This window comes from Echiichthys vipera, assembly GCF_963691815.1.
Source record: "Echiichthys vipera genome assembly, chromosome: 15".
In the NCBI taxonomy this organism is placed as follows: domain Eukaryota; kingdom Metazoa; phylum Chordata; class Actinopteri; order Perciformes; family Trachinidae; genus Echiichthys; species Echiichthys vipera.
In genome coordinates, this window is record NC_139840.1 from 2275348 (window position 1) to 2297342 (window position 21995).

A 21995-nucleotide genomic window follows, 5' to 3' on the forward strand; every position below is an offset into this window, starting at 1 on the left:
AGAAAGAACAATAAGAGTCATGTTATCGCTCTTTACTGATACCATCTCTTTATTCATCCGTCCATCTTTTCCTTTTCTAAATTCTAATTTCGAGAGTCGTCACAGTTGTACTTTGACTTTTCTTTTGTTTGTACATTTTGAACATTCATTTAAACTTCAGGATTTTAGGGTGAGAAGTTCATCCATCCGTGAGGAGCTCGGAGTAGAGCCGCTGCTCCTTTGCGTTGAAAGGAGCCAGTTGAGGTGGTTCAGGATCATCTGGTAAGGATGAACCCTGGGCGCCTCCCTAGGGAGGTGTTCCAGGCACGTCCAGCTGGGAGGAGGCCTCGGGGAAGACCCAGGACCAGGTGGAGAGATTAGATCTCCACACTGGCCTGGGAACGCCTCAGGATCCCCCAGTTAGAGCTGGTTAATGTGGCCCGGGAAAGGGAAGTTTGGGGTCCCCTGCTGGAGCTGCTGCGCCCACGACCCGACCCCGGATAAGAGGCTGAAGATGAGATGAGATTAAAACTTCAGGGGGAAAGTGAATATCTGCAATGCTGAAATTTACACGAAGAGTGATAAAATAACAGCATCTGTTTCTATCCATCGCCCTCTTTTCCCCTCCCCTTCTCTCTCTTCACATCCTCTCCTCCCCTCTCAGGTTTTTCTCCGGGAGTCTCTGGAGCATCGCCTGGAGAAGCAGAGGGAGATGGAGGTGATGAGAGCAGCCATGATCATCCAGGCGCACGTCATGGGCTACAGGGCCAGGTACACAACAAGAACATCGAAAACCCTTCTTCGGTCGCACGCTTTAGGTCGCACGCTTAACGTCCACGGCCCGTTTGAGGGAGGTGGGCTTTAGTAAAGCACGTTTGCACATGTACGAGCACGAGCGTGCGCACGTGTACGAGCACGAGGCCTACGGCGGTTCTGAGGTCATTTCCTGTGCGCCTGTTGGGACACAGAAAAAAGAAGGAGGGACCATGCGCGGACATTTCAAACAATGGCGGTGAAAGGTTCACGTTGGTGTGATGCGGAGGTGGAGTGTTTACTGCAGATTTGGTCGATGAAAAGTTTCCAAAACAGTCGACAAGACACACAAAAACTCAGAGTGCTATGGAAAGATTTGTAAACGTGCGTGTGACGTGTTACGGCGTGATGACGTATAGGCAGCAAGAAGCATTCTCCGAGGCCCAGGTAGTGTGAGTACAAACGGGCCTGGAGGGGGGGACAAGGACCCTAAAGCACGGGGCACGGGACGGACGCACAGTGGGAGGGCGCCCTTAGAAACAGTTTGAACATTTATTCAAAGCCAAAGTCACGACTGTTCATTGATTGTGTCGACTGTTGTCCGACACACAGGAAGCAGTACAGGAAGCTGCTGCAGTGCATCGTGGTCATTCAGAAGAACTACCGGGCTTTCTACTGGAGGAGGAAGTTCCTGCTCCTCCGTTGGGCAGCGCTCACCTTCCAGAAACGCGTGCGAGGCCAGCTGGCCCGCCGGGCCTACGGCCAGCTGCTGGACGAGAGGAAGAGGAGGGAGGAGGAGGAGGAGCGCCGCAGGAGGGTGGAGGAGGAGATGGAGAGGTGGGCTAGGATAGTAATGCCAGTATCCATTTATGTATACTTACTGGGATATAATTTGTAAAACATGTAATATACTGTTGTTGTTGTTGTTGATGATGGATGATGTATACTTCCTGTCTGAGCTTTACAATCTGTATTCTAAATGGGTTTTCTGGGATTTGAACGCCTCGATGAGACAGGAAATGTAATTACTTGCTGTTTTTTGTTAATCTTATCTCTTACTGTCTGTTGTCTGAGTCAGCTGATGTGTGTTTGTGTGTGTGTGTTTGTGCGCAGGGAGAGACAGAGGCTGGAGGCCCAGATACTGGAGGCCCAGAGGCTGGAGGCCCAGAGGCTGGAGGCCCAGAGGCTGGAGGCCCAGAGGCTGGAGGCCCAGAGGCTGGAGGCCCAGAGGCTGGAGGCCAAGAGACTCGCCACAGAGGTACGATGATTATGAAGGAATTCATTTGTGTGTGAACAAATTGATTCTTTTTTATTTTAAACTCCAGAGTCCACTCTTTGTACGCATATTTGGACAGTCTGTCGGTCACACTCGTCTTATTTATTAGTAATTATTTTGTTGTTTGTATCACAAACTCAAAGAGGCAGCACATGTATGTTCAATACTATCTCCTTTAACCAAGACAAAAGGCCAATGTTCAATATGAAATCTTATGTTCCTTAAACATTTACAGTCTTATTAGCACAGCAAAGTGTTGTCCCAAAGAACCGCAATATAAATAAGCTCTTGGGTTTCACTTGGTGTTTTATCCTGTTGACAAATACACAAAGAAAACCTCCTGGTGACGCTGTGCATTTTTTACTTATTTATATGTGCCACATTATTTTTATATTGTCAATAAACTATTTCAATCCGTCTTTAATTTGGCCACATAGTGTGTCCTGAAAACATGTGCAAGAGGCAAACTGCTGCAGTAAAAATGACTCGGGGAAAAAAATTACTAGGAACATAATAAACATAGTTTTAATGCACATGACAGGGAAAAGGAAACACTACACTCAAAAAACTATTTTCCCTCTCCAGATTGAGGAGACCAGAAGACTGGAGGAGCTTCATCTGATGGAGGAGTTGGCCTCTCTGGCTCAGCCTCATCCTCAGCCCCAGCCCGCAGTGGCAGCTGCGACATCAGCGGACATCTTGGAGGAGGTGGAGTCGGCAGAAGCCGTCGAGGAAGCCTCTGAAGAAGAAGAGGCGATCCGTCCTCACGAGGCGTCTCAGGTGGAGGAGATCCTGCGACTGGAGCGGGAGATCCAGTCTCTGCAGCGGCAGAAGGAGCGTCAGGAGCTCTCTCTGACTGAAGCCTCCCTCAACCGCCTGCAGCTTCTCCGTGACCAGGAGCTCCGACGCCTGGAGGACGAGGCCTGCAAGGCGGCGCAGCAGTTCCTCGACTCGCTGAACTTTGACGAGATCGACGAGTGTGTGAGGAACATCGAGAGCTCTTTGGGAGTCAGCGAGGGGGAGGAGAAGGAGAAAGAGAGCGTACGGAGAAGAGGCAGTGACGAGGAAGAGGTCGATGAAGGGTTCGGGGCCGATGATGAGGCCTTCAAAGACTCGCCAAACCCGAGTGAACACGGCCACTCGGACGGCCAGCGGACAAGCGGGATCCGGACGAGTGATGACTCATCTGAAGAAGATCCATACGCCAATGATGGCGTGACCCCACCAATGGCGCCAACCGCCCTGCTTCACCAGCCGCTGCCTCTACCACCGGTGCCCGCCGCCTGCCACAGCGCCTCATCCAGCGGGGACTCAGCCTACTGCAACCCCCTGGCTTCGTCCGAGGCTCAATCCGATGACCTGGTGGAGCTCATACCGCCAGATGAGGATTCAGATTACGATCAGGATGACTACGATGAGGGCGCCATCGTGTCCAGTGGCAGCGTGGCCTTCTCCAATCCTCGCAGTGGCCAGTGGTCTCCTGACTACCGCGGCTCTGTGGGCACCTACAACAGCTCAGGGGCTTACCGCTTCAGCTCGGAGGGGGCTCAGTCATCGGTGAGTTGGGTCTCAGTACCTGCAGAGGTTTTGGTAGAAGTAAGGTCTATAAGTCCTCTACTCGTCCTCTCCTGTGTGTTCAGAGTGTGTAATGGGATATGATGGACTTTTATCAGATTGTAGGCAGGAGGGACAATTACTGAGCTTCTTAGGGTTGGGGTTGGGGTTAGGGTTAGGGTTGGATTAAGGTTAGGGTTGGGGTTGGGGTTAGGGTTGGGGTTAGGGTTAGGGTCGAGGGGTTAGGGTTAGTTTAGAGACTTGAAACTTGGGCTACCCCCCCTATTTCATGGGTGCCGAGTGCACTCGTGCTGGTTTCGTCGCGATCGGACATCGGGAACCCTTTGATCTTAAACAATTGTGTGCCTATTTTTTTTTCCTTAGGTGCTCATTTGTTGAGACTTCGCCTACCCCCTAATTATGGCCCTGCGCTTTCCATTGGTACCAAGATGGAGTCTCTATTATGTTCCTATCAAAAGTTATGGCCTATTTAAAATAGGGTTAAGGTTTTGGATTAGGGTTAGGGTTGGGGTTGGAGTTAGGGTTGGAATTAGGGTTAGGGTTAGGGTTCAGGATTAGGGTTAGGGTTTAGGGGTTAGGGTTAGTTTAGAGACTTGAAACTTGGGCTACCCTCCCCTATTTTGTGGGTGCCGAGTGCACTCGTGCTGGTTTCGTCGCGATCGGACATCGGGAAACCTTTGATCTTAAACAATTGTGTGCCTATTTTTTTTTCCTTAGGTGCTCATTTGTTGAGACTTCGCCTACCCCCCTAATTATGACCCTGCGCTTTTCATCGGTACCAAGATGGAGTCTCTACGACGTTCCTATCAAAAGTTATGGCCTATTTAAAATAGGGTTAAGGTTTGAGATTAGGGTTAGGGTTGGGGTTAGGGTTGGGGTTAGGGTTGGGGTGGGGTTAGGGTTGGGGTTAGGGTTAGGGTTGGGATTAGGGTTAGGGTTGGGGTTAGGGTTAGGGTTGGGGTTAGGGTTGGGGTTAGGGTTAGGGTTGGGGTTGGGGTTAGGGTTAGGATTAGGGTTAGGGTTCAGGATTAGGGTTAGGGTTTAGGGGTTAGGGTTAGTTTAGAGACTCTAAACTTGGGCTACCCTCCCCTATTTTGTGGGTGCCGAGTGCACTCGTGCTGGTTTCGTCGCGATCGGACATCGGGAAACCTTTGATCTTAAACAATTGTGTGCCTATCTTTTTTTCCTTAGGTGCTCATTTGTTGAGACTTCGCCTACCCCCCTAATTATGACCCTGCGCTTTCCATCGGTACCAAGATGGAGTCTCTACAACGTTCCTATCAAAAGTTATGGCCTATTTAAAATAGGGTTAAGATCTAGGGTTAGGGTTAGGGTTGGGGTTAGGGTTGGGGTTGGGGTTAGGGTTGGGGTTAGGGTTAGGGTTGGGGTTCAGGATTAGGGTTAGGGTTTAGGGGTTAGGGTTAGTTTAGAGACTTGAAACTTGGGCTACCCCCCCCCCTATTTTGTGGGTGCCGAGTGCACTCGTGCTGGTTTTGTCGCGATCGGACATCGGGAACCCTTTGATCTTAAACAATTGTATGCCTATTTTTTTTTCCTTAGGTGCTCATTTGTTGAGACTTCGCCTACCCCCCTAATTATGACCCTGCGCTTTCCATCGGTACCAAGATGGAGTCTCTACGACGTTCCTATCAAAAGTTATGGCCTATTTAAAATAGGGTTAAGGTTTGAGATTAGGGTTAGGGTTGGGGTTAGGGTTAGGGTTGGGGTTGGGGTTAGGGTTAGGGTTGGGGTTGGGGTTAGGGTTAGGGTTCAGGATTAGGGTTAGGGTTTAGGGGTTAGGGTTAGTTTAGAGACTTGAAACTTGGGCTACCCCCCCTATTTTGTGGGTGCCGAGTGCACTCGTGCTGGTTTTGTCGCGATCGGACATCGGGAACCCTTTGATCTTAAACAATTGTACGCCTATTTTTTTTTCCTTAGGTGCTCATTTGTTGAGACTTCGCCTACCCCCCTAATTATGACCCTGCGCTTTCCATCGGTACCAAGATGGAGTCTCTACGACGTTCCTATCAAAAGTTATGGCCTATTTAAAATAGGGTTAAGGTTTGAGATTAGGGTTAGGGTTAGGGTCTGGGTTGGGGTTAGGGTTAGGGTTCAGGATTAGGGTTAGGGTTTAGGGGTTAGGGTTAGTTTAGAGACTTGAGACTTGGGCTACCCCCCCTATTTTGTGGGTGCCGAGTGCACTCGTGCTGGTTTTGTCGCGATCGGACATCGGGAACCCTTTGATCTTAAACAATTGTATGCCTATTTTTTTTTCCTTAGGTGCTCATTTGTTGAGACTTCGCCTACCCCCCTAATTATGACCCTGCGCTTTCCATCGGTACCAAGATGGAGTCTCTACGACGTTCCTATCAAAAGTTATGGCCTATTTAAAATAGGGTTACGGTTTGAGATTAGGGTTAAGGTTAGGGTTAGGGTTGGGGTTAGGGTTAGGGTTAGGGTTAGGGTTGGGGTTAGGGTTAGGGTTAGGGTTGGGGTTGGGGTTAGGATTAGGGTTAAGGTTAGGGTTTTTGGGTTAGGGTTAGTTTAGAGACTTGAAACTTGGGCTACCCCCCCTATTTTGTGGGTGCCGAGTGCACTCGTGCTGGTTTTGTCGCGATCGGACATCGGGAACCCTTTGATCTTAAACAATTGTATGCCTATTTTTTTTTCCTTAGGTGCTCATTTGTTGAGACTTCGCCTACCCCCCTAATTATGACCCTGCGCTTTCCATCGGTACCAAGATGGAGTCTCTACGACGTTCCTATCAAAAGTTATGGCCTATTTAAAATAGGGTTAAGGTTTGAGATTAGGGTTAGGGTTGGGGTTAGGGTTAGGGTTGGGGTTAGGGTTAGGGTTAGGGTTGGGGTTGGGGTTGGGGTTAGGGTTAGGGTTAGGGTTCAGGATTAGGGTTAGGGTTTAGGGGTTAGGGTTAGTTTAGAGACTTGAAACTTGGGCTACCCCCCCTATTTTGTGGGTGCCGAGTGCACTCGTGCTGGTTTTGTCGCGATCGGACATCGGGAACCCTTTGATCTTAAACAATTGTATGCCTATTTTTTTTTCCTTAGGTGCTCATTTGTTGAGACTTCGCCTACCCCCCTAATTATGACCCTGCACTTTCCATCGGTACCAAGATGGAGTCTCTACGACGTTCCTATCAAAAGTTATGGCCTATTTAAAATAGGGTTAAGGTTTGAGATTAGGGTTAAGGTTAGGGTTAGGGTTGGGGTTAGGGTTGGGGTTAGGGTTAGGGTTAGGGTTGGGGTTGGGGTTAGGGTTAGGGTTCAGGATTAGGGTTAGGGTTTAGGGGTTAGGGTTAGTTTAGAGACTTGAAACTTGGGCTACCCCCCCTATTTTGTGGGTGCCGAGTGCACTCGTGCTGGTTTCGTCGCGATCGGACATCGGGAAACCTTTGATCTTAAACAATTGTCTGCCTATTTTTTTTTCCTTAGGTGCTCATTTGTTGAGACTTCGCCTACCCCCCTAATTATGACCCTGTGCTTTCCATCGGTACCAAGATGGAGTCTCTACGACGTTCCTATCAAAAGTTATGGCCTATTTAAAATAGGGTTAAGGTTTGAGATTAGGGTTAGGGTTAGGGTCTGGGTTGGGGTTAGGGTTAGGGTTAGGGTTCAGGATTAGGGTTAGGGTTTAGGGGTTAGGGTTAGTTTAGAGACTTGAGACTTGGGCTACCCCCCCTATTTTGTGGGTGCCGAGTGCACTCGTGCTGGTTTTGTCGCGATCGGACATCGGGAACCCTTTGATCTTAAACAATTGTACGCCTATTTTTTTTTCCTTAGGTGCTCATTTGTTGAGACTTCGCCTACCCCCCTAATTATGACCCTGCGCTTTCCATCGGTACCAAGATGGAGTCTCTACGACGTTCCTATCAAAAGTTATGGCCTATTTAAAATAGGGTTAAGGTTTGAGATTAGGGTTATGGTTAGGGTTGGGGTTAGGGTTAGGGTTGGGGTTGGGGTTAGGGTTAGGGTTAGGGTTGGGGTTGGGGTTAGGGGTTAGGGTTAGTTTAGAGACTTGAAACTTGGGCTACCCCCCCTATTTTGTGGGTGCCGAGTGCACTCGTGCTGGTTTCGTCGCGATCGGACATCGGGAAACCTTTGATCTTATACAATTGTCTGCCTATTTTTTTTTCCTTAGGTGCTCATTTGTTGAGACTTCGCCTACCCCCCTAATTATGACCCTGTGCTTTCCATCGGTACCAAGATGGAGTCTCTACGACGTTCCTATCAAAAGTTATGGCCTATTTAAAATAGGGTTAAGGTTTGAGATTAGGGTTAAGGTTAGGGTTAGGGTTGGGGTTAGGGTTAGGGTTGGGGTTGGGGTTAGGGTTGGGGTTAGGGTTAGGGTTGGGGTTAGGGTCAGGGTTAGGGTTCAGGATTAGGGTTAGGGTTTAGGGGTTAGGGTTAGTTTAGAGACTCTAAACTTGGGCTACCCTCCCCTATTTTGTGGGTGCCGAGTGCACTCGTGCTGGTTTCGTCGCGATCGGACATCGGGAACCCTTTGATCTTAAACAATTGTGTGCCTATCTTTTTTTCCTTAGGTGCTCATTTGTTGAGACTTCGCTTACCCCCCTAATTATGACCTTGCGCTTTCCATCGGTACCAAGATGGAGTCTCTACGACGTTCCTATCAAAAGTTATGGCCTATTTAAAATAGGGTTAAGATCTAGGGTTAGGGTTAGGGTTAGGGTTAGGGTTAGGGTTGGGGTTAGGGTTGGGGTTAGGGTTAGGGTTGGGGTTGGGGTTAGGATTAGGGTTAAGGTTAGGGTTTTTGGGTTAGGGTTAGTTTAGAGACTTGAAACTTGGGCTACCCCCCCTATTTTGTGGGTGCCAAGTGCACTCGTGCTGGTTTTGTCGCGATCGGACATCGGGAACCCTTTGATCTTAAACAATTGTATGCCTATTTTTTTTTCCTTAGGTGCTCATTTGTTGAGACTTCGCCTACCCCCCTAATTATGACCCTGCGCTTTCCATCGGTACCAAGATGGAGTCTCTACGACGTTCCTATCAAAAGTTATGGCCTATTTAAAATAGGGTTAAGGTTTGAGATTAGGGTTAAGGTTAGGGTTAGGGTTGGGGTTAGGGTTAGGGTTGGGGTTAGGGTTGGGGTTAGGGTTAGGGTTAGGGTTGGGGTTAGGGTTAGGGTTAGGGTTCAGGATTAGGGTTAGGGTTTAGGGGTTAGGGTTAGTTTAGAGACTCTAAACTTGGACTACCCTCCCCTATTTTGTGGGTGCCGAGTGCACTCGTGCTGGTTTCGTCGCGATCGGACATCGGGAACCCTTTGATCTTAAACAATTGTATGCCTATTTTTTTTTCCTTAGGTGCTCATTTGTTGAGACTTCGCCTACCCCCCTAATTATGACCCTGCGCTTTCCATCGGTACCAAGATGGAGTCTCTACGACGTTCCTATCAAAAGTTATGGCCTATTTAAAATAGGGTTAAGGTTTGAGATTAGGGTTAGGGTTAGGGTTAGGGTTGGGGTTAGGGTTGGGGTTAGGGTTGGGGTTAGGGTTAGGGTTAGGGTTCAGGATTAGGGTTAGGGTTTAGGGGTTAGGGTTAGTTTAGAGACTCTAAACTTGGGCTACCCTCCCCTATTTTGTGGGTGCCGAGTGCACTCGTGCTGGTTTCGTCGCGATCGGACATCGGGAAACCTTTGATCTTAAACAATTGTGTGCCTATCTTTTTTTCCTTAGGTGCTCATTTGTTGAGACTTCGCTTACCCCCCTAATTATGACCTTGCGCTTTCCATCGGTACCAAGATGGAGTCTCTACGACGTTCCTATCAAAAGTTATGGCCTATTTAAAATAGGGTTAAGATCTAGGGTTAGGGTTAGGGTTAGGGTTAGGGTTAGGGTTGGGGTTAGGGTTGGGGTTAGGGTTAGGGTTGGGGTTGGGGTTAGGATTAGGGTTAAGGTTAGGGTTTTTGGGTTAGGGTTAGTTTAGAGACTTGAAACTTGGGCTACCCCCCCTATTTTGTGGGTGCCAAGTGCACTCGTGCTGGTTTTGTCGCGATCGGACATCGGGAACCCTTTGATCTTAAACAATTGTATGCCTATTTTTTTTTCCTTAGGTGCTCATTTGTTGAGACTTCGCCTACCCCCCTAATTATGACCCTGCGCTTTCCATCGGTACCAAGATGGAGTCTCTACGACGTTCCTATCAAAAGTTATGGCCTATTTAAAATAGGGTTAAGATCTAGGGTTAGGGTTAGGGTTAGGGTTAGGGTTGGGGTTAGGGTTAGGGTTGGGGTTAGGGTTGGGGTTAGGGTTAAGGTTAGGGTTTTTGGGTTAGGGTTAGTTTAGAGACTTGAAACTTGGGCTACCCCCCCCCTATTTTGTGGGTGCCGAGTGCACTCGTGCTGGTTTTGTCGCGATCGGACATCGGGAACCCTTTGATCTTAAACAATTGTATGCCTATTTTTTTTTCCTTAGGTGCTCATTTGTTGAGACTTCGCCTACCCCCCTAATTATGACCCTGCGCTTTCCATCGGTACCAAGATGGAGTCTCTACGACGTTCCTATCAAAAGTTATGGCCTATTTAAAATAGGGTTAAGGTTTGAGATTAGGGTTAGGGTTAGGGTTGGGGTTAGGGTTAGGGTTAGGGTTGGGGTTGGGGTTAGGGTTAGGGTTGGGGTTAGGGTTGGGGTTAGGGTTGGGGTTAGGGTTAGGGTTAGGGTTCAGGATTAAGGTTAGGGTTTAGGGGTTAGGGTTAGTTTAGAGACTCTAAACTTGGGCTACCCTCCCCTATTTTGTGAGTGCCGAGTGCACTCGTGCTGGTTTCGTCGCGATCGGACATCGGGAAACCTTTGATCTTAAACAATTGTGTGCCTATCTTTTTTTCCTTAGGTGCTCATTTGTTGAGACTTCGCTTACCCCCCTAATTATGACCCTGCGCTTTCCATCGGTACCAAGATGGAGTCTCTACGACGTTCCTATCAAAAGTTATGGCCTATTTAAAATAGGGTTAAGGTTTGAGATTAGGGTTAGGGTTAGGGTTGGGGTTAGGGTTAGGGTTAGGGTTGGGGTTGGGGTTAGGGTTGGGTTTGGGGTTAGGGTTAGGGTTGGGGTTAGGGTTGGGGTTAGGGTTAGGGTTTAGGGTTAGTTTAGAGACTTGAAACTTGGGCTACCCCCCCCCTATTTCATGGGTGCCGAGTGCACTCGTGCTGGTTTTGTCGCGATCGGACATCGGGAACCCTTTGATCTTAAACAATTGTATGCCTATTTTTTTTTCCTTAGGTGCTCATTTGTTGAGACTTCGCCTACCCCCCTAATTATGACCCTGCGCTTTCCATCGGTACCAAGATGGAGTCTCTACGACGTTCCTATCAAAAGTTATGGCCTATTTAAAATAGGGTTAAGATCTAGGGTTAGGGTTAGGGTTGGGGTTAGGGTTAGGGTTGGGGTTAGGGTTAGGGTTAGGGTTCAGGATTAGGGTTAGGGTTTAGGGGTTAGGGTTAGTTTAGAGACTTGAAACTTGGGCTACCCCCCCTATTTTGGGGGTGCCGAGTGCACTCGTGCTGGTTTTGTCGCGATCGGACATCGGGAACCCTTTGATCTTAAACAATTGTATGCCTATTTTTTTTTCCTTAGGTGCTCATTTGTTGAGACTTCGCCTACCCCCCTAATTATGACCCTGCGCTTTCCATCGGTACCAAGATGGAGTCTCTACGACGTTCCTATCAAAAGTTATGGCCTATTTAAAATAGGGTTAAGGTTTGAGATTAGGGTTAGGGTTGGGGTTAGGGTTAGGGTTGGGGTTGGGGTTAGGGTTAGGGTTGGGGTTGGGGTTAGGGTTAGGGTTAGGGTTCAGGATTAGGGTTAGGGTTTAGGGGTTAGGGTTAGTTTAGAGACTTGAAACTTGGGCTACCCCCCCTATTTTGTGGGTGCCGAGTGCACTCGTGCTGGTTTCGTCGCGATCGGACATCTGGAAACCTTTGATCTTATACAATTGTGTGCCTATTTTTTTTTCCTTAGGTGCTCATTTGTTGAGACTTCGCCTACCCCCCTAATTATGACCCTGTGCTTTCCATCGGTACCAAGATGGAGTCTCTACGACGTTCCTATCAAAAGTTATGGCCTATTTAAAATAGGGTTAAGGTTTGAGATTAGGGTTAGGGTCTGGGTTGGGGTTAGGGTTAGGGTTCAGGATTAGGGTTAGGGTTTAGGGGTTAGGGTTAGTTTAGAGACTTGAAACTTGGGCTCCCCCCCCTATTTTGTGGGTGCCGAGTGCACTCGTGCTGGTTTCGTCGCGATCGGACATCGGGAACCCTTTGATCTTAAACAATTGTGTGCCTATCTTTTTTTCCTTAGGTGCTCATTTGTTGAGACTTCGCCTACCCCCCTATTTATGGCCCTGCGCTTTCCATTGGTACCAAGATGGAGTCTCTACGACGTTCCTATCAAAAGTTATGGCCTATTTAAAATAGGGTTAAGGTTTGAGATTAGGGTTAAGGTTAGGGTTAGGGTTGGGGTTAGGGTTAGGGTTGGGGTCGGGGTTAGGGTTGGGGTTAGGGTTAGGATTGGGGTTAGGGTTAGGGTTAGGGTTTAGGGGTTAGGGTTAGTTTAGAGACTTGAAACTTGGGCTACCCCCCCTATTTTGTGGGTGCCGAGTGCACTCGTGCTGGTTTTGTCGCGATCGGACATCGGGAACCCTTTGATCTTAAACAATTGTACGCCTATTTTTTTTTCCTTAGGTGCTCATTTGTTGAGACTTCGCCTACCCCCCTAATTATGACCCTGCGCTTTCCATCGGTACCAAGATGGAGTCTCTACGACGTTCCTATCAAAAGTTATGGCCTATTTAAAATAGGGTTAAGGTTTGAGATTAGGGTTATGGTTAGGGTTGGGGTTAGGGTTAGGGTTGGGGTTGGGGTTAGGGTTAGGGTTAGGGTTGGGGTTGGGGTTAGGGTTAGGGTTAGGGTTCAGGATTAGGGTTAGGGTTTAGGGGTTAGGGTTAGTTTAGAGACTTGAAACTTGGGCTACCCCCCCTATTTTGTGGGTGCCGAGTGCACTCGTGCTGGTTTCGTCGCGATCGGACATCGGGAAACCTTTGATCTTATACAATTGTGTGCCTATTTTTTTTTCCTTAGGTGCTCATTTGTTGAGACTTCGCCTACCCCCCTAATTATGACCCTGTGCTTTCCATCGGTACCAAGATGGAGTCTCTACGACGTTCCTATCAAAAGTTATGGCCTATTTAAAATAGGGTTAAGGTTTGAGATTAGGGTTAGGGTTAGGGTTAGGGTTAGGGTTGGGGTTAGGGTTAGGGTTGGGGTTAGTTTAGAGACTTGAGACTTGGGCTACCCCCCCTATTTTGTGGGTGCCGAGTGCACTCGTGCTGGTTTTGTCGCGATCGGACATCGGGAACCCTTTGATCTTAAACAATTGTATGCCTATTTTTTTTTCCTTAGGTGCTCATTTGTTGAGACTTCGCCTACCCCCCTAATTATGACCCTGCGCTTTCCATCGGTACCAAGATGGAGTCTCTACGACGTTCCTATCAAAAGTTATGGCCTATTTAAAATAGGGTTAAGGTTTGAGATTAGGGTTAAGGTTAAGGTTAGGGTTAGGGTTGGGGTTGGGGTTAGGGTTGGGGTTAGGGTTAGGGTTGGGGTTAGGGTTAGGGTTAGGGTTCAGGATTAGGGTTAGGGTTTAGGGGTTAGGGTTAGTTTAGAGACTCTAAACTTGGGCTACCCTCCCCTATTTTGTGGGTGCCGAGTGCACTCGTGCTGGTTTCGTCGCGATCGGACATCGGGAACCCTTTGATCTTAAACAATTGTGTGCCTATCTTTTTTTCCTTAGGTGCTCATTTGTTGAGACTTCGCCTACCCCCCTAATTATGACCCTGCGCTTTCCATCGGTACCAAGATGGAGTCTCTACGACGTTCCTATCAAAAGTTATGGCCTATTTAAAATAGGGTTAAGATCTAGGGTTAGGGTTAGGGTTAGGGTTAGGGTTAGGGTTAGGGTTGGGGTTAGGGTTGGGGTTAGGGTTAGGGTTGGGGTTGGGGTTAGGATTAGGGTTAAGGTTAGGGTTTTTGGGTTAGGGTTAGTTTAGAGACTTGAAACTTGGGCTACCCCCCCCTATTTTGTGGGTGCCGAGTGCACTCGTGCTGGTTTTGTCGCGATCGGACATCGGGAAACCTTTGATCTTATACAATTGTGTGCCTATTTTTTTTCCCTTAGGTGCTCATTTGTTGAGACTTCGCCTACCCCCCTAATTATGACCCTGTGCTTTCCATCGGTACCAAGATGGAGTCTCTACGACGTTCCTATCAAAAGTTATGGCCTATTTAAAATAGGGTTAAGGTTTGAGATTAGGGTTAGGGTTAGGGTCTGGGTTGGGGTTAGGGTTAGGGTTAGGGTTCAGGATTAGGGTTAGGGTTTAGGGGTTAGGGTTAGTTTAGAGACTTGAGACTTGGGCTACCCCCCCTATTTTGTGGGTGCCGAGTGCACTCGTGCTGGTTTTGTCGCGATCGGACATCGGGAACCCTTTGATCTTAAACAATTGTATGCCTATTTTTTTTTCCTTAGGTGCTCATTTGTTGAGACTTCGCCTACCCCCCTAATTATGACCCTGCGCTTTCCATCGGTACCAAGATGGAGTCTCTACGACGTTCCTATCAAAAGTTATGGCCTATTTAAAATAGGGTTAAGATCTAGGGTTAGGGTTAGGGTTAGGGTTAGGGTTGGGGTTAGGGTTGGGGTTAGGGTTAGGGTTGGGGTTGGGGTTAGGATTAGGGTTAAGGTTAGGGTTTTTGGGTTAGGGTTAGTTTAGAGACTTGAAACTTGGGCTACCCCCCCTATTTTGTGGGTGCCGAGTGCACTCGTGCTGGTTTTGTCGCGATCGGACATCGGGAACCCTTTGATCTTAAACAATTGTATGCCTATTTTTTTTTCCTTAGGTGCTCATTTGTTGAGACTTCGCCTACCCCCCTAATTATGACCCTGCGCTTTCCATCGGTACCAAGATGGAGTCTCTACGACGTTCCTATCAAAAGTTATGGCCTATTTAAAATAGGGTTAAGATCTAGGGTTAGGGTTAGGGTTAGGGTTAGGGTTAGGGTTGGGGTTAGGGTTAGGGTTAGGGTTGGGGTTAGGGTTGGGGTTAGGGTTAGGGTTGGGGTTGGGGTTAGGATTAGGGTTAAGGTTAGGGTTTTTGGGTTAGGGTTAGTTTAGAGACTTGAAACTTGGGCTACCCCCCCTATTTTGTGGGTGCCGAGTGCACTCGTGCTGGTTTTGTCGCGATCGGACATCGGGAACCCTTTGATCTTAAACAATTGTATGCCTATTTTTTTTTTTTCGTAGGTGCTCATTTGTTGAGACTTCGCCTACCCCCCTAATTATGACCCTGCGCTTTCCATCGGTACCAAGATGGAGTCTCTACGACGTTCCTATCAAAAGTTATGGCCTATTTAAAATAGGGTTAAGGTTTGAGATTAGGGTTAAGGTTAGGGTTAGGGTTGGGGTTAGGGTTAGGGTTGGGGTTAGGGTTGGGGTTAGGGTTAGGGTTAGGGTTGGGGTTAGGGTTAGGGTTAGGGTTCAGGATTAGGGTTAGGGTTTAGGGGTTAGGGTTAGTTTAGAGACTCTAAACTCGGGCTACCCTCCCCTATTTTGTGGGTGCCGAGTGCACTCGTGCTGGTTTCGTCGCGATCGGACATCGGGAACCCTTTGATCTTAAACAATTGTGTGCCTATCTTTTTTCCCTTAGGTGCTCATTTGTTGAGACTTCGCCTACCCCCCTAATTATGACCCTGCGCTTTCCATCGGTACCAAGATGGAGTCTCTACGACGTTCCTATCAAAAGTTATGGCCTATTTAAAATAGGGTTAAGATCTAGGGTTAGGGTTAGGGTTAGGGTTGGGGTTAGGGTTAGGGTTAGGGTTAGGGTTGGGGTTAGGGTTGGGGTTAGGGTTAGGGTTAGGGTTGGGGTTAGGGTTAGGGTTAGGGTTGGGGTTGGGGTTAGGGTTAAGGTTAGGGTTGGGGTTAGTTTAGAGACTTGAAACTTTGGCTACCCCCCCTATTTTGTGGGTGCCGAGTGCACTCGTGCTGGTTTCGTCGCGATCGGACATCGGGAAACCTTTGATATTAAACAATTGTGTGCCTATCTTTTTTTCCTTAGGTGCTAATTTGTTGAGACTTCGCCTACCCCCCTAATTATGACCCTGCGCTTTCCATCGGTACCAAGATGGAGTCTGACGTTCCTATCAAAAGTTATGGCCTATTTAAAATAGGGTTAAGGTTTGAGATTAGGGTTAGGGTTGGGGTTGGGTTTAGGGTTAGTTTAGAGACTTGAAACTTGGGCTACCCCCCCTATTTCATGGGTGCCGAGTGCACTCGTGCTGGTTTCGTCGCGATCGGACATCGGGAACCCTTTGATCTTAAACAATTGTGTGCCTATTTTTTTCCCTTAGGTGCTCATTTGTTGAGACTTCGCCAGTCTTTTTTATTCATAATGCCAAATCACAACAGAGGTTATCTCAAGACACTTGACATAAAGAATAGGACAAGACCACACAATGACTTATTTATGATTTACAGAGACTCAGCAATTCCTACATGAGCAACAGAAAGATTCAATATCGTTATAAAAATAAACCTAAATCCTGAAAACCAGATCGACTGTGATGCTTTTCGCTCCGTTTCTCCGTTCCTTTCATGATCATACGCTTTGACAGGCTTCACATCATATTCGTAGTACCTTTTCTTTTGTTCGTGGTTGAGTTTCCCTGAAAGAAATGTGCAAAATCAAGGAAAAGACTCCCTTCAAGAGCTAAAAGAATGAAGACCAATGAACACAGTAATGCTAACGTTGTACATCTTGTTCTTCCAGTTTGAGGACAGTGAGGACGACTTCGACAGGTTCGACACCGACGACGAGCTGTCGTATCGGCGGGACTCCGTCTACAGCTGCGTCACGCTCCCGTACTTCCACAGCTTCCTCTTCATCAAAGGTATCTCCTCCATTGCAGTCCTCACACTTCCTGAATGCAGGACCTCTGACTCATAACGCAGAGGATTCACCCTTTAGAACAAGAAAGTATCACAGTGTAATCAGAGGGGCCTTGTACTTCCCTTATTTCGCCAGAGAAATTTCACAATAAAAGTCTTTTTTTATTGTCCTCTCCAGGCGGTCTGATGAACACATGGAAGCGGCGCTGGTGCGTTCTCAAGGACGAGACCTTCCTGTGGTTTCGGGCCAAGCAGGAGGCCCTGAAGCAGGGCTGGCTGCACAAGAAGGGTGGGGGCTCGTCCACGCTCTCCCGCCGCAACTGGAAGCGCCGCTGGTTCGTGCTGCGGCAAAGTAAGCTCATGTACTTCGAGAACGACGGCGAGGACAAGATGAAGGGCGTGCTGGACATGCATGAAGCAAAGTAAGAACGGACCAGACTACGTCATTTATTAAATATGAATAACGAGCTGTTTCCCTGAAGCTGACGGATTTGTTGTCTCATGATCTGCAGAGAAATCATTGATAACACCGGCAAGGAGAACGGGATCAACATTGTGATGCCTGAGAGGACGTACCACCTGATCGCAGAGTCTGCCGAGGATGCCAGGTAAATGCTGCTAAGGGCGCACTCACACTGTGCCTCCGTACCGCCCCCAAACAGGTTTCACGGGTAAAGTCTAGTTCCAGTGACCAGTGTGAGTGCAACTGTACTGCGCCTAGGAGCGGTACGGTTGCACTCACACTCACACGTGCATGAGGCCTACAGCGGTTCTGAGGTCATTTCCTGTGCGCCTGTTGGGACATAGAAAAAAGAAGGAGGGACCATGCGCGGACATTTCAAACAATGGCGGTGAAAGGTTCACGTTGGTGTGATGCGGAGGTGGAGTGTTTACTGCAGATTTGCTCGATGAAAAGATTCAAAAACAGTCGACAAGACGCACAAAAACTCCGAGGTCTACGGAAAGATCTGGAAACAAAGCCACGCATCGCCATGACGTCATCAATGCGTGTGACGTGTTACGGCGTGATGACGTATAGGCAGCAAGAAGCACTCTCCGAGGCCCAGGTAGTGTGAGTACAAACGGGCCTGGAGGGGGGACAAGGACCCTAAAGCACGGGGCACGGGACAGACGCGCAGTGGGAGGGCGCCCTAAAATGCTGTTTAAGATGCACACACCACCAACAGAACACCTGTAACTTCATCTGTACAGCACCTCACACGCAGAGATGCATCTGAACCTAAAGCTTAAAGCTCCTCTACCACCAGTGTCTTCCTCTTTATTTCTCTCTCACTCCTTCTCCTCTTATTATTTCCCCCAGCAGCTTTAAACCCACACCCACAGAAACATTCTCAGTCATGGACTTTATAATGAGGAGGAGGAGGTGTTGTCGCTATGGGGTCGGTGCTCCGGTTGCCCCTGGCAACACATTGATTTCCTCTCAGAGGGACAGTCCACTTCCTCCGTATATCTGCCCAAAGAAGGAAGAGTGTGTGTGTGTGTGCGTGTGCTTGTGCTTTTGCGTGTGCGTGTGCGTGTGCGAATACAGAATCAGTCTGAACACAAAATTACTTCTTTTTTATGTCATTTCCACACACACACACACACACACACACACACACACACACACACACACACACACACACACACACACACACACACACACACACACACACACACACACACACACACACACACACACACACACACACACACACACACACACACACACACACACACACACACACACACACACACACACACACACACACGCCAAATCATCTACCCATCTTCCACTGGACGAAAGTATAAATAGAACTAAAATATGTGCTTCATTGTTTAAAATTACTCCAAAATAAACTTTAGGTTGCGTTGATGCTCATGATGTTGTTGTTGTTTCCATGGTTACAGCCAGTGGTTCAGCGTGCTGAGTCAGGTCCACGGCTCCACAGAGCAGGAGATCAGAGAGATGCACGATGAGCAGGCCAACCCCCAGAACGCTGTGGTGAGTAAACAGGGGAAGCAAAGCATTATGGGAAATACAGTTTTAATCTCTTTTTTAAATATCAGCGCACACACAGCCTCAAAACTCCCCAACACGTGGTGACAGATGCCAGTTTTTAGATTATGCAAAACCCCAAATCTGACCCAAAGTGTGTGTTGAAATGGTGCATTTTAAGCTCTAACATCATTACAGGTGTGAGGATTTGGATCATTTCTCCCATCGTAGAGCTGATTTCAATATATAGATATCGTGATATCATGAGAATGTCAATTATTTGTTGATTTTAAGTCAATTTAATTGAGAAAATCTCTTTTGAAGAAACCGTTCAGCTGAACCAGAGAAGGAAAAACAGAAATGGTGCAGAAATAACTCCAAAACACAAACTCTGTGTGTTGATCAGACGAGTTTGGGAGGTTGAAAAGCTTGAAAATACAAAAGTCAGTTAAAACAATTACATTAATGGATTTAGACCCATGGATGCATCGGATCACACTGATTAAAACCCCCTTTAAAATGCACTCTGAGCCGACTTTTACATGTTCAGGTTTATTCTGCTGTCCTTTGGTTGAACTAACAGGACACAGATGTGATGGGAAATGCCACATCCTCTGTTTGCGTGCGTGCGTGCGTGTGTGTGTGTGTGTGCGTGGGATAATTGGTTTCCGCGGGGCACACGAAGGTCAAACTCATTATCCAAACCCTGAACGCCACAGCCACTGAACCTCTCTCTCTCTCCAGGGCACGTTGGATGTGGGGATGATCGATTCGGTGTGTGCGTCACACAACCCAGAGAGGTGAGGACCTGCATCAGACGTCACGTCACGTACCGGGCTCTTCTCTGTGCGGACCTGCGCTCTGCTTCACACACACACACACACACACACACTGTTTCAGCTCACTACAAAAAAAGTGGAGGAGCAAAAACAGAGTATAAAGTATTCTGACGCTGCATTAGGTTGAATACCCCTCCTAGTCGTTAGAGCTCGTGTTGACTCTCCTCTACATCACCCTGTTACTGCTGCTGCTGCTGCAACCACTCAGTTATGTTACATTTATTTTTAAGGTTTGTGGCAAAAATGCAGCAAAGATCTGCTCGTAATTAAAGGTCAAAATCAAGTCATGTGTTACATTTAAGTGTCAGTTCCACCTGAGCCTCTAGGGGGTGCTGCTGTGTCCCACAGGTTCAAAACCATGTCGTTTACACACTCATCTAACACCCAAACCAAAGAATTCCCTCTCTATTACTTCAAACTGCTCAGGTACTATTCTTGAGCTCCTGATTGGTCAGTTATCAGGAAGCTGTGTGATGATCGTCACCTCTCTAACTGCGTTTCAGGCCGAACTCCTTCGTCATGATCACGGCGAACCGCGTGCTGCACTGCAACGCGGACACGCCCGAGGAGATGCACCACTGGATCACTCTGCTGCAGCGCTCCAAGGGGGACACCCGCGTGGACGGGCAGGAGTTCATCATCCGGGGTAACCACTCGATCACTTAGTGCGCCGAAGGCCAAGTTCCCACTAGACAGGCTATCCGATGACTATGACCTTTACTGAGGGCTGGAGTCTTTCCCAGAATGCATCTGTTCAAACAATAGATCAGGTGTCAGCTGGTGACACACATTTATGAATCAGCTCATGTAAACACGCATCAGTGTGTTGCAGATGAATGAAGAGTTGTGTGCACATGAGTAAATGTGCAGGTTACACCACGACACCAAACGTCTGCTTCCTGTGTTTCCTGCAGGCTGGCTGCACAAAGAGATGAAGAACAGCACCAAAGCCTCACTGAAGCTGAAGAAGCGCTGGTTCCTGCTCACCCACAACTCCCTGGACTACTACAAGAGCTCCGAGCGTAACGCCCTGAAGCTGGGGACGCTGGTGCTCAACAGCCTCTGCTCCGTCATCCAGCCCGACGAGAAGGTCTTCAAAGACACCGGTGAGGACAGGAGAGGGGATCCACAGACTTACTTTACTCACTGACCATAGGGTCGCCGGTTCAAGTCCCTGTGTGGAGTGTAGACTGGTGGCTGGAGAGGTGCCAGTTCATCTCCTGGGCACTGCCGCGGTGCTGTTGAGCAAGGCACCGAACCCCCAACTGCTCGGGGCGCTGGTCCATTTGTCACTCTGACATCTCTCCATTTACTGCATGTATATAGGTTCTTCTCCTTCTCCTTCTTCTTCTTCTTCCTCTTCTTCTTCCTGCTCCTCTACTTCTTCTTCCTCTTCTTCCTCCACCTCCTCTTCTTCTTCTTCTTCTTCTTCCTCCTCCTCCTCTTCTTCTTCCTCCTCCTCTTCTTCTTCTTCTTCTTCTTCTTCTTCTTCCTCCTCTACTTCTTCTTCCTCCTCCTCTTCTTCCTCCTCCTCTTCTTCCTCCTCCTCCTCCTCTTCCTCCTCCACCTCCTCTTCTTCCTCCTCCTCCTCCTCCTCTTCTTCTTCCTCCTCCTCCTCTTCTCCTTCTCCTACTCCTCCTCCTCTTCTTCTTCTTCTTCTTCCTCCTCCTCTTCTTCCTCTTCTTCTTCCTCCTCCTCTTCCTCCTCCTTCTCTTCGTTCTTCCTCTTCTTTTTCCTCCTCCTCCTCTTCTTCCTTTTCCTCCCCCTCTTCTTCCTCTTCCTCTTCTTCTTCTTCCTCCTCCTCCTCAGGTGTATTATGTTGAAAACAGTCATAAAAACGTCCTTTCTCAGTCAGAAACGTTTGCACGTGCGCCTGATTTGATTTCTTTGGGCTCCTCTGGGTGTCGTCCTCCCGACAGGCTACTGGAACGTGATCGTGTACGGCCGCAAACACTCGTACCGCCTCTACTGTAAGCTGCTGAACGAGGCCACGCGTTGGGCCAACTCCATCCAGAACGTCATCGACACCAAAGCTCCCATCGACACGCCAACGCAGCAGCTCATCCAGGACATCAAGGTAGGGAAGCGCTCTGAGCGTGGAGCTGATGGAGGCTTGCGTAGATAGAAGCTCCATCCGTGTGTGTGTGTGTGTGTGTGTGTGTGAAGTGGATGTATTTGGACCGGGAGGAGTGACATCCGTCTGCTCTCTGCAGGAGAACTGTCTGAACTTGGAGGTGGTGGAGCAGATCTACAAGAGGAACCCCATCCTTCGCTACAGCCACCACCCGCTGCACTCACCGCTGCTGCCACTGCCCTACGGAGACATCCACCTCACCGGTGAGAAGAAACAACAGTCATCAATACTGAAATATGTATCTATATAATCATAGATTCAGGAATTCAGCTGGGAGGAGGCCTCGGGGAAGACCCAGGACCAGGTGGAGAGATTAGATCTCCACACTGGCCTGGGAACGCCTCAGGATCCCCCAGTTAGAGCTGGTTAATGTGGCCCGGGAAAGGGAAGTTTGGGGTCCCCTGCTGGAGCTGCTGCGGCGCGACCCGACCCCGGATCAGAGGCTGAAGATGAGATGAGATAGATTAAGGA

At 48.4% G+C, this 21995-nt stretch overlaps 1 protein-coding gene across 1 annotated transcript in view; it reads left to right on the top strand.

Moving 5' to 3' along the window:
- The window catches only part of myo10 (myosin X), a 141863-nt gene that overhangs the window by 112524 nt on the left and 7344 nt on the right, over positions 1-21995 (top strand). Inside the window, exons 22-34 of the mRNA XM_083928079.1 lie at positions 644-750; positions 1345-1569; positions 1846-1990; positions 2594-3565; positions 16434-16554; positions 16731-16974; positions 17065-17160; positions 18464-18557; positions 19296-19351; positions 19894-20036; positions 20305-20496; positions 21310-21467; positions 21604-21727. Coding sequence (XP_083784205.1) covers positions 644-750; positions 1345-1569; positions 1846-1990; positions 2594-3565; positions 16434-16554; positions 16731-16974; positions 17065-17160; positions 18464-18557; positions 19296-19351; positions 19894-20036; positions 20305-20496; positions 21310-21467; positions 21604-21727 — 2677 coding nt within the window. The remainder of the gene's footprint in view (positions 1-643; positions 751-1344; positions 1570-1845; positions 1991-2593; positions 3566-16433; positions 16555-16730; positions 16975-17064; positions 17161-18463; positions 18558-19295; positions 19352-19893; positions 20037-20304; positions 20497-21309; positions 21468-21603; positions 21728-21995) is intronic.